A 12,965-nucleotide genomic window follows, 5' to 3' on the forward strand; every position below is an offset into this window, starting at 1 on the left:
TTGTAATGCAATCACCCATAGATGTGCGGTATGTAAGTCATCATCACAAATGTTCTGTTTTTAAATTCTAATACTGCTGAAATAATATCATTGTAGCAAACAGGCCCCAAATTCTCAAACTTCTTAAGTCCCTTATATCAGGATCAAGTAAGCTTAGCACACTATATTTGTTTTTCAGTAATTTGTGTAATATTTACTTTTTAAGAGTTTTTATACTTTAGAAAGGAATTATCTTTATGATAATCACATTAAACCATTTTTCATTTATCAAAATTCAATTTAAGTATTTTTTTGGCTATTTGAAATAAGCTACTTCAGTAAGTTAAGCTTAAGAAGTTTCGAGAAATTGGGGCAGATGTAGCCTGGATGAAAGTTTATGAGCTAAGGGAGACAATTCCTACAGGCCTATCCTAGACCTGTTCACTGACCTTTGAAATTATTTCCCTTAGACAAAAAACAGTTCAATTCCATACACTGTGTGCAAAAGATTTCCTTTCATACCAAGAGTTTGAGAAGATTAGTGGAAATTAATTATAATTTAACTTTAAAGGAAGCTTATATTGTTTACATTGTGGTTTGAAATGTTCTATTTGTGTCTGTAATGTGTTTGAAATGCAAACTTGCATTGGTTGATTTGCTGAACTGGTTTATGTATTCCTGTGGTTTCAGACTTGCATTAATTCTAGTCTTTTTATTTTTAGAACATGCTTTTAATATGCATTACCGTTGCATATTGGACAAGATTGTATTAAAATATCAACTATAAGATACAATGTTTTTAAGTGTTCAAGTTCTGAAACCGTGCAATAAAGAACACTTACTGATCCCATGTCTTTCTAATGTTATCCTCTTCGTATTCTTATTTATTTTGAAAATTGATAGAAGTTAGACAGAAGGGATCCACACTCATTTGAAAAACAGAATAGAGAGAACCTAACTCCTTACCCAAACCATAAAAAACATGAGCCCGTGCTGCTGGGGATAGGTCATGTGACTGCACAATTCTTCCACCGGGCAGCACCCGTAACTCCAGCATGAAGCTGCTGACAGGGAGTTCTGCATTAAAAGCCCACGTCACATCAAGCGTGCTGGAGTTCACTGCCCTGAGCTTCAAAATGGGCTCCTCACCTGTGAAATCTGGTGAAGAGAAAGGAGAAATACTAGTGGTATGTAACCTTGCAGTAAACTTAGTAGTAAGTAAGTGTGGTAGGGTAAGTGTGGTAGGGTAAGTGTGGTAGGGTAAGTGTGGTAGGGTAAGTGTGGTAGGGTAAGTGTGGTAGGGTAAGTGTGGTAGGGTAAGTGTATTGCAGTCTTACAGCAATTTGGTGAAGTTTGCATTATGGTCAACTTAGAGGTAAAGCAAGCAATATGGTGAAATTTAACCTTGTGGTGGACTGTAGCCGTACGTTCAAATCTAGTTGAATATAGCCTTGAGCAAACCTCACATGACTGTGGTTTGTCATTAATGTAGTTGAAAGACTAACATTAATAACAACCATAAATACAAGCCTTATTCACTTAACTATGATAAACCTGTAACGAAATGTTTCTTTTAAGCTGGATATTCCACATGCATTCATTACCCAGCAAGCCCCTTACCCTCATGTGACCCAAAACAGTAACCCAGCCCAGCTTTGACCCCCCGCTCCGTGACTCAGCCCCACTTTGACCCCCACTGTGTAACTCAGCCCCATTGTGACTCCCACTGTGTAACTAAGCCCCATTGTGACCCCCACTGTGTAACTCAGCCCCATTGTGACCCCCACTGTGTAACTCAGCCCCATTGTGACCCCCTCTCTGTAACTCAGCCCCATTGTGACTTCCACTGTGTAACTCAGCCTCACTGTGACCCCCATTCTGTAACACAGCCCCATTGTGACCCCCAGTCTGTAACTCAGCCCCACTGTGACCCCCATTCTGTAACTCACCCCCACTGTGGCCTCCATTCTGTAACTCACCCCCTCCCTCTGACCACCTCTCTGTAACTGAGCCCCACTGTAACCCCCATTCTGTAACTGAGCCCCACTGTAACCCCCATTCTGTAACTCAGCCCCTTTAACCCCCACTCTGTAACTCAGCCGCATTGTTACCCCCACTCTTTAACTCAGCCCCACTGTAACCCCCACTATGTAACTCAGCCCCCGTAATCCCACTCTTTAACTCAGCCCCCCTGTAAACCCCACTATGTAACTCGGCCCCACTGTAACCCCCATTCTGTAACTCAGCCTCTGTAACCCTCAATTTTTAACTCACCCCCACTGTAACCCCCACTTTGTAACTCAGCCCCACTGTACCTCCCACTCTGTAACCCAGCCCCACTGTGACCCACACTCTGTAACTTAGCCCCACTGTAAGACCCACTCTGTAACCCAGCCCCACTGTGACCCCCACTGTGTAACTCAGCCCCATTCTGACCCCCACTGTGTAACTCAGCCCCATTGTGACGCCCACTGTGTAACTCAGCCCCATTGTGACCCCCACTGTGTACATCAGCCACACTGTGACCCCCTCTCTGTAACTCAGCCCCATTGTGACTTCCACTGTGTAACTCAGCCTCACTGTGACCCCCATTCTGTAACACAGCCCCATTGTGACCCCCAGTCTGTAACTCAGCCCCACTGTGACCCCCATTCTGTAACTCACCCCCACTGTGGCCTCCATTCTGTAACTCACCCCCCCCCCCCCCCCCCCCCCTCTTATCACCTCTCTGTAACTCAGCCCCACTGTAACCCCCGTTCTGTAACTGAGCCCCACTGTAACCCCCATTCTGTAACTCAGCCCCTTTAACCCCCACTCTGTAACTCAGCCCCATTGTTACCCCCACTCTTTAACTCAGCCCCACTGTAACCCCCACCATGTAACTCAGCCCCCGTAATCCCACTCTTTAACTCAGCCCCCCTGTAAACCCCACTATGTAACTCGGCCCCACTGTAACCCCCATTCTGTAACTCAGCCTCTGTAACCCTCAATTTTGAACTCACCCCCACTGTAACCCCCACTTTGTAACTCAGCCCCACTGTACCCCCCACTCTGTAACCCAGCCCCACTGTGACCCCCACCCTGTAACTTAGCCCCACTGTAAGACCCACTCTGTAACCCAGCCCCACTGTGACCCCCACTCTGTAACTCAGCCCCACTGTGACCCCCACTCTGTAACTCAGCCCCACTGTGACCCCCACTCTGTAACTCAGCCCCACTGTAAGACCCACTCTGTAACTCACCCCCACTGTGACCCCCACTCTGTAACTCAGCCCCACTGTAAGACCCACTCTGTAACTCAGCCCCACTGTGACCCCCACTCTGTAACTCAGCCCCACTGTAAGACCCACTCTGTAACTCACCCCCACTGTGACCCCCACTCTGTAACTCAGCCCCACTGTAAGACCCACTCTGTAACTCACCCCCACTGTAAGACCCACTCTGTAACTCAGCCCCACTGTAAGACCCACTCTGTAACTCAGCCCCACTGTAAGACCCACTCTGTAACTCAGCCTCACTGTGACCCCCACTCTGTAACTCAGCCCCACTGTAAGACCCACTCTGTAACTCAGCCCCACTGTAAGACCCACTCTGTAACTCAGCCCCACTGTAAGACCCACTCTGTAACTCACCCCCACTGTAAGACCCACTCTGTAACTCAGCCCCACTGTAAGACCCACTCTGTAACTCAGCCCCACTGTAAGACCCACTCTGTAACTCAGCCCCACTGTAAGACCCACTCTGTAACTCAGCCCCACTGTAAGACCCACTCTGTAACTCAGCCCCACTGTAACCCCCACTCTGTAACTCAGCCCCACTGTAAGACCCACTCTGTAACTCAGCCCCACTGTAAGACCCACTCTGTAACTCAGCCTCACTGTGACCCCCACTCTGTAACTCAGCCCCACTGTAAGACCCACTCTGTAACTCAGCCCCACTGTGACCCCCACTCTGTAACTCAGCCCCACTGTAAGACCCACTCTGTAACTCACCCCCACTGTAAGACCCACTCTGTAACTCAGCCCCACTGTAAGACCCACTCTGTAACTCAGCCCCACTGTAAGACCCACTCTGTAACTCAGCCCCACTGTGACCCCCACTCTGTAACTCAGCCCCACTGTAAGACCCACTCTGTAACTCAGCCCCACTGTAAGACCCACTCTGTAACTCAGCCCCACTGTGACCCCCACTCTGTAACTCAGCCCCACTGTAAGACCCACTCTGTAACTCAGCCCCACTGTACCCCCCCCACTCTGTAACTCAGCCCCACTGTGACCCCCACTCTGTAACTCAGCCCCACTGTAAGACCCACTCTGTAACTCACCCCCACTGTAAGACCCACTCTGTAACTCAGCCCCACTGTGACCCCCACTCTGTAACTCAGCCCCACTGTAAGACCCACTCTGTAACTCAGCCCCACTGTACCCCCCCCCCCCCCCACTCTGTAACTCAGCCCCACTGTACCCCCCCCCCACTCTGTAACTCAGCCCCACTGTGACCCCCACTCTGTAACTCAGCCCCACTGTAAGACCCACTCTGTAACTCACCCCCACTGTAAGACCCACTCTGTAACTCAGCCCCACTGTGACCCCCACTCTGTAACTCAGCCCCACTGTAAGACCCACTCTGTAACTCAGCCCCACTGTACCCCCCCCACTCTGTAACTCAGCCCCACTGTGACCCCCACTCTGTAACTCAGCCCCACTGTAAGACCCACTCTGTAACTCACCCCCACTGTAAGACCCACTCTGTAACTCAGCCCCACTGTAAGACCCACTCTGTAACTCAGCCCCACTGTAAGACCCACTCTGTAACTCAGCCCCACTGTAAGACCCACTCTGTAACTCAGCCCCACTGTAAGACCCACTCTGTAACTCAGCCCAACTGTAAGACCCACTCTGTAACTCAGCCCCACTGTAAGACCCACTCTGTAACTCAGCCCCACTGTACCCCCCACTCTGTAACTCAGCCCCACTGTAAGACCCACTCTGTAACTCAGCCCCACTGTAAGACCCACTCTGTAACTCAGCCCCACTGTGAGACCCACTCTGTAACTCACCCCCACTGTGACCCCCACTCTGTAACTCAGCCCCACTGTGACCCCCACTCTGTAACTCAGCCCCACTGTAAGACCCACTCTGTAACTCACCCCCACTGTGACCCCCACTCTGTAACTCAGCCCCACTGTAAGACCCACTCTGTAACTCAGCCCCACTGTGACCCCCACTCTGTAACTCAGCCCCACTGTAAGACCCACTCTGTAACTCAGCCCCACTGTAAGACCCACTCTGTAACTCACCCCCACTGTGACCCCCACTCTGTAACTCACCCCCACTGTGACCCCCACTCTGTAACTCAGCCCCACTGTAAGACCCACTCTGTAACTCAGCCCCACTGTAACCCCCACTCTGTAACTCAGCCCCACTGTAAGACCCACTCTGTAACTCAGCCCCACTGTAAGACCCACTCTGTAACTCAGCCCCACTGTAAGACCCACTCTGTAACTCAGCCCCACTGTAAGACCCACTCTGTAACTCACCCCCACTGTGACCCCCACTCTGTAACTCAGCCCCACTGTAAGACCCACTCTGTAACTCAGCCCCACTGTGACCCCCACTCTGTAACTCAGCCCCACTGTGACCCCCACTCTGTAACTCAGCCCCACTGTAAGACCCACTCTGTAACTCACCCCCACTCTGTAACTCAGCCCCACTGTAAGACCCACTCTGTAACTCAGCCCCACTGTGACCCCCACTCTGTAACTCAGCCCCACTGTGACCCCCACTCTGTAACTCAGCCCCACTGTAAGACCCACTCTGTAACTCACCCCCACTGTGACCCCCACTCTGTAACTCAGCCCCACTGTAAGACCCACTCTGTAACTCACCCCCACTGTGACCCCCACTCTGTAACTCAGCCCCACTGTAAGACCCACTCTGTAACTCAGCCCCACTGTAAGACCCACTCTGTAACTCACCCCCACTGTGACCCCCACTCTGTAACTCAGCCCCACTGTAAGACCCACTCTGTAACTCAGCCCCACTGTGACCCCCACTCTGTAACTCAGCCCCACTGTGACCCCCACTCTGTAACTCAGCCCCACTGTAAGACCCACTCTGTAACTCACCCCCACTCTGTAACTCAGCCCCACTGTAAGACCCACTCTGTAACTCAGCCCCACTGTGACCCCCACTCTGTAACTCAGCCCCACTGTGACCCCCACTCTGTAACTCAGCCCCACTGTAAGACCCACTCTGTAACTCACCCCCACTGTGACCCCCACTCTGTAACTCAGCCCCACTGTAAGACCCACTCTGTAACTCACCCCCACTGTGACCCCCACTCTGTAACTCAGCCCCACTGTAAGACCCACTCTGTAACTCAGCCCCACTGTAAGACCCACTCTGTAACTCAGCCTCACTGTGACCCCCACTCTGTAACTCAGCCCCACTGTGACCCCCACTCTGTAACTCAGCCCCACTGTAAGACCCACTCTGTAACTCAGCCCCACTGTGACCCCCACTCTGTAACTCAGCCCCACTGTAAGACCCACTCTGTAACTCAGCCCCACTGTAAGACCCACTCTGTAACTCAGCCCCACTGTGACCCCCACTCTGTAACTCAGCCCCACTGTAAGACCCACTCTGTAACTCACCCCCAGTTCCTTCTGTCTCTGTGGTTACAGGAACCCAGGGCCAGCGAGCGAGCGAGAACGGTGGGGAGTTGTAGTACGGGACAGAGGTAAATGCGATAGCCCGCACCTCATAATCAGTACCAGGCTCAAGTCCATTCACAGCATGGCTGGTTACAGTGCCTGCAACATAAAAACATTGCCGTCATAACTTAAGGCATACATCTTCTTCATTCAATATAAAAAAACTTTTGCTTATAATCAATCAATTCAATGAAGTTTCAATATGTTAATAATAATAGACCTGACTCATTGACCATGATAAGAATTTTACTCAATCATTTTATAATTTACTTATAACATTATGTTGCAATTTAATGTGTATGTTGACTTGTGATAGTGTGTGTTTCTCATTTATTTAGTATCTGTTTTCCTTCACCTTCGGGTCTTTTGACAGGATCTAGGTAAGCTTTTAAGAAACAAGTCAATATTTATGCAAAAAACCTGGTTGGATGGTCACCTGTAGCAGTAACCTATACTATCCGACCACTCCAGATTCCTCCCTTAGCTTTTACTATATGAAGTACTTGCATTAAGTGGCTAACTGTTTAACGCTTTCACAGTCACTTATATCTGATCCCATGAAGCCATTTTGGCACTAATTAATGGCAACATATCCCCGGACACTTATACTTCCAGTTACAAATTATCACAATGTGATGATCAATTTGGTCCTGTGTTTACCAATACACGGCTGTAACTATATGGAAATCGCACAAAAAAACGTAGGCATCTGAAATTTCTGTCATCCGCTCAAAAGGCGTATGACATCTAACGTTTGCCCCCAAGTGTTAACTCAATGCAAAATCATGTTTATAACAAGTCGGCAAATATTTTGGTCATTAATAGATACTTGAATAGTGCTTAAATAACTATATAATTTACGAAGTTTATGATCAAATACTGATCAAGAACATTATGGATTTACGGTTTGCATTGTACGTTGACAACTATTTGAATAAAAATTACGTCGATGATCTCGTTAATACACGGAAACTATCAAAATAGTGAATAATATAAACCTTACCATTTAAAGTTATTTCTGTGACATCCTGTCCCCCCTGTTTCCTCACATATATGGTATAACCCGTGATCACCCCTTGGGCCTCTATTGCAGGTAAGACTTCCCAACTCACATGCAAACCACCGACATGAGGCTCCAGTGTCACTGATGGAGGTCTTTCTGGTGCTATAAATAGAAGATATTCAGTGCTATAAATAGTCACTTTAAGGAATTTCCCAACATGAGACTCAAGTGTCACTGATGGGGGACATACAACATATATAAATTATATAAACATACAAAATAGAGATTAAACCTTGAATACAACAAATAAGCTAAACAGTGACCCTTCTGATCGGCAAGAAGCACTTTCTCCCGTAAGAAGACAACATCATGTAACTAAACCTAGCCCTAGTACTGTAAATCATTACCATGTAACTAAACCTAGCCCTAGTACCGTAAATCATTACCATGTAACTAAACCTAGCCCTAGTACCGTAAATCATTACCATGTAACTAAACCTAGCCCTAGTACCGTAAATCATTACCATGTAACTAAACCTAGCCCTAGTACCGTAAATCATTACCATGTAACTAAACCTAGCCCTAGTACCGTAAATCATTACCATGTAACTAAACCTAGCCCTAGTACCGTAAATCATTACCATGTAACTAAACCTAGCCCTAGTACCGTAAATCATTACCATGTAACTAAACCTAGCCCTAGTACCGCAAATCATTACCATGTAACTAAACCTAGCCCTAGTACCGTAAATCATTACCATGTAACTGAACCTAGCCCTAGTACCGTAAATCATTACCATGTAACTAAACCTAGCCCTAGTACCGCAAATCATTACCATGTAACTAAACCTAGCCCTAGTACCGTAAATCATTACCATGTAACTAAACCTAGCCCTAGTACCGTAAATCATTAAGTTAAGGACACACTTTTTTCCACTAGAATTCCCATAAAAAAATGCCTGCGTCTTGTATACAGTATTAGGCTTTTGTTTCATTTCAAACTAAAATATTTGTTTACATTTCACTTCAAAGGGTTGAAACTCACATTGATTGATGGATTTAGTTATAACGGCAGTAGAAAGTCGGAAACGGTTAGCATCAGATTACAACATATGAAAGAAGTTACTTATTTTGAAAATAAGAAATTTCGTTTTCGATTGTTTTTACGATGTATGATTCGGTATTAAAAAAAAAATAGACATGCATCATTTGATGTGGCATCATTTTGCACAGTCGATGTGTGAAGGTGTGAAAACTTCCCATTACCTTACGGATGCTGATTTACTACTAATAGTTCATTGTCGCAATGACTGAGTTGTTTATCCAAGTATACAAAGTGTTTGAAAAACTTAACTAAGGTGTTGAGAATATTTAATTGGGTACAATATACGGCTGTTCCTTATACAATTCCCATCAAAAAGCGACATCAATTTTCCAGAAAAGATATAAGAACACATTCCAACCTTTCCCCATAATTTTAAGCCATAAGATGAAATTGAACGTTTTAAGGTAAAATACAATTCTTAAAGACAAGTTTAGTGTACCTTCCTCCATCGTTGTGACAACCAGCTGGTCTGAGCTAACACCGATTCCATTCTGTGAGGCCGGGGTCACCGAGATGGTGTAGTTGGTATAGGGATCCAGGTTCCCCAGGTCATGATTTGTGGACATGCTCACTACCTCCGCCTTCTAGAGATGGTAAGATAAGACAAGATAAGATAAGCTTAACATAGGGTCATGCTGTTTGTGAATGTCTCAATGTTAGCGAGACCATGGTAATGAGACTTGCTACTCCTGTGGATAACATATGATTATAAAGTAAAACAAGAAAAGATAAAAGAGTAAGATATAGTCGGAATTTGTTGATTTCGGTGCGAGATCCTATTTTGTGTCATAGAAAAACATATTTTAACAAGTGGCAAAGAAGTTTTTCTATGATCACGAGTGAAATAAAATACTTTCTTACAGTAAAATCAACAAATGTTCTGTTTCTTTTATGCTCATTTTCAGAGTTTTATTCATATTCTAATTTATTCCCTAAATACACCCTATGTTGAAGAATGTTTGCTATGCTGCTGCCTGTGGGACGCCTCTCATACAAAGTTAATAGTTGATGATGTAGCTGTCATTTTCTATTTCCGGTTCATGGATAAACAGTTCTGATTTAACGAACTTTTATTAATGCATTTATGTTCCAAAATATAACAGTTAATACATGATTGTATTTTTCAATTTAGCAGGGCATGAGTACATGACCAAATTACTACGCCACTATTTCTTGAATGAAAATTTTGGACGTGTTAGCGAAACAATTGCAGAATATCAATGGATTAAAAACATTTTTCTTAGTTTTAGAGTTTGTTTCATAACACATGGGTATTCAGTCATCCCTCACTGTCAGAAACCAGTCTGATTTGCTATATGACGGGTCATTTTCCATATCAAGAGTGAATACCAAGCTAGGTTTTTGAAAAAAATTGAGGCACAGGTAGGGTAAACAAGCGGCCCAAAAGGGCCTATGCTCTACTGGCATGGCTTTTGTGGTCATATCAATCCAGAGCATGTATGTATGGGTAAAAGGCAACAGACATATGGTTTATGTTTTGTGTTTGGCTTACCTGAAAACGTAGCACGATCTGAGCCCAGAAAGTATTGTAAGCAGATTAGTTCCATGAACTATTTTAATATGTGCATAGTAAAAGTCATCTGACAAAAAAAAAATGCTTTCAAAACTGTACTCATAGTAAAAATTTCTGTAGTTTTAAAAGTTAAAAAAAGTTGGTCAAAAGGTCAAAGTCAAGGGCATCCTAGGACAACATTGATCAATTTGAACAAACATTCACAATCAATTGTGCTGAGATGGATGCACGAACACACAAAAAGATTTTCAAACCTTTCCAGATTTATGTTTACCAAACCTGTGAACCCTGGGTGTGGCCAGTAATGACACCAGGTGCATAACTTAAACATTCACAACCAATTTTGTTAATATGAATGCGCAAACTACAGAACTTAAAGCTAAAAAATGGCCTTTGGGCTTTCAACAAGAACAAGGCAGAGTAATTCACAAAATCAGCTGCAGAAGCAAAAAGCAAATTGTCTCTCAAAATCCTAGACTTGCAAATTGTCTCCCTTAACTCTAGACTTGAATTTACATGTACATGTAAACTTGGCTAAAAATAGAATTCGCTCATGCAGACCTGGCTAAAAATAGAGAGCATTTCTTTAAAACTTTCATGGCCCATAATCTAGGCATTCATGTGCGGATCTGGCTGGTTTTCGAAAGGAACCGAGCTCTAATGGATATCTAGATACTGTACAAGTTTCATTGAGATACAATAAAAACTGAAGACTGTATCGTGTTCACAACTAATTGTTTACAACCAATTGTTTACACAATAGCATTTTTTAATACTATCAAGGGCCATAATCTAGGCATGCATGAGCGGATCTGGCTGGTTTTCGAAAGGAACCCAGCTCTAATGGATATCTAAATACTGTACAAGTTTCATCGAGATACAATCAAAACTGAAGACTGTAACGTGTTCACAAGCAATTGTTTACAGACGCACGAACGCACGACCGCACGGATGCACATACTACGTACACATTACCATCGCATAAGCTCTTCTGGCCTTTGGCCAGTAGAGCTAAAAAATCATCAGTTAATATTGTGTTAATTTTCAGGGAAGTTTGTATAACAAAGTCATACAGTTTAAAAAGATATTTGATTTGTACGAAAGCAAAAGTTTGAACATTCAGCTTCAGAGTTCAAGGAAACTAGTTTCTCAATCAGAACCCTGGGTCAGTGTACACCAGCATCTCAAGTCTGGGTCAGTTTACACCAGCATCTCGAGTCTGGGTCAGTTAACACCAGCATCTCGAGTCTGGGTCAGTTTACACCAGCATCTCGAGTCTAGGTCAGTTTATACCAGGATCTCGAGTCTGGGTCAGTCAGTTTACACCAGCATCTCGAGTCTGGGTCAGTTTATACCAGCATCTCGAGTCTGGGTCAGTTTACACCAGCATCTCGAGTCTGGGTCAGTTAACACCAGCATCTCGAGTCTGGGTCAGTTTACACCAGCATCTCGAGTCTAGGTCAGTTTATACCAGGATCTCGAGTCTGTGTCAGTCAGTTTATACCAGGATCTCGAGTCTGGGTCAGTTAACACCAGCATCTCGAGTCTGGGTCAGTTTACACCAGCATCTCGAGTATGGGTCAGTTTATACCAGGATCTCGAGTCTGGGTCAGTCAGTTTACACCAGGATCACAAGTCTGAGTCAATTTACACCAGCATCTCGAGTCTGGGTCAGTTTACACTAGCATCTCGAGTCTGGGTCAGTTTACACCAGCATCTTGAGTCTGATTTACACATTTAATATCAGTGTCAACTACAATAAAAATAATTTATGACAATTAAGATTTTCTTTTCTGTGTCTTCTTCATAAACTCAGACTCGAGACATTAATAAAAATGGGCCCTCTCTTGTGACAGTTCTAAAACGCCAACCCTGGACATATACTTACAATGCCTGTACGCTCGTTGCTATAATGGATAATATACCACATAGCTCCCGTGGTCGGAGGATCCCAGGTCACTCGCAGACGCCTACTGTCCAGGAAGCGCACCCTGATAAATTCAGGAACGATAAGCTAAGCTTAGAGAAAACAATAACAATCAAGCAAGGATAAACTCAGATATTAGGAAATTAAAATTATTAAGTCATATGACAATAAATACAACTTATTATTTTTACAACTATGGGACTCTCCGTGTTGCCTGTTCCATTACAGGATCTAAGTGATAACTTCAATAATCTTAAATCTGTATGACTCACAAATGGCAAAACATATATTTATTTCCTCAATATTCCATTTCCCCTTACCTGAGGTTTTGTGGAGCGGAGGGCACATTTGCATTCATGTAGAACTCAACGTGGGTGAACGCACTCACTGACCCGGCCTCGTTACTGGCAACACACTGGTAGTATCCGGACGCCTTCACCTCTCCAAGAACAATTGCCAACTCACGTTCTTGTTCCTGGATCTAGGGAAACATAAGAGACAATGTACACCAATATCAGGCTATTATTATCTTGGGAAATATCAGAGAAAATGTACACAGATATCTGGCTATAACTATCTGTGGTAATATCAGAGAAAAGGTACACAGATATCTGGTTATAACTATCTTGGGAAATATCAGAGAAAAGGTACACAGATATCTGGCTATAACTATCTTGGGAAATATCAGAGAAAAAGTACACA

General features: G+C 44.6%; 1 protein-coding gene across 1 annotated transcript in view; it reads right to left on the reverse strand.

Moving 5' to 3' along the window:
• LOC128222410 (protogenin B-like) overlaps nt 1-12,965 on the reverse strand; it is a 43,826-nt gene that overhangs the window by 18,894 nt on the left and 11,967 nt on the right. The window contains exons 7-12 of the mRNA XM_052931391.1: nt 12,584-12,744; nt 12,225-12,327; nt 9,242-9,386; nt 7,698-7,859; nt 6,635-6,793; nt 946-1,137 (exon numbers count right to left, since the gene is read on the reverse strand). Coding sequence (XP_052787351.1) covers nt 946-1,137; nt 6,635-6,793; nt 7,698-7,859; nt 9,242-9,386; nt 12,225-12,327; nt 12,584-12,744 — 922 coding nt within the window. The remainder of the gene's footprint in view (nt 1-945; nt 1,138-6,634; nt 6,794-7,697; nt 7,860-9,241; nt 9,387-12,224; nt 12,328-12,583; nt 12,745-12,965) is intronic.

This window comes from Mya arenaria, chromosome 16, assembly GCF_026914265.1.
Source record: "Mya arenaria isolate MELC-2E11 chromosome 16, ASM2691426v1".
In the NCBI taxonomy this organism is placed as follows: Eukaryota; Metazoa; Mollusca; class Bivalvia; order Myida; family Myidae; genus Mya; species Mya arenaria.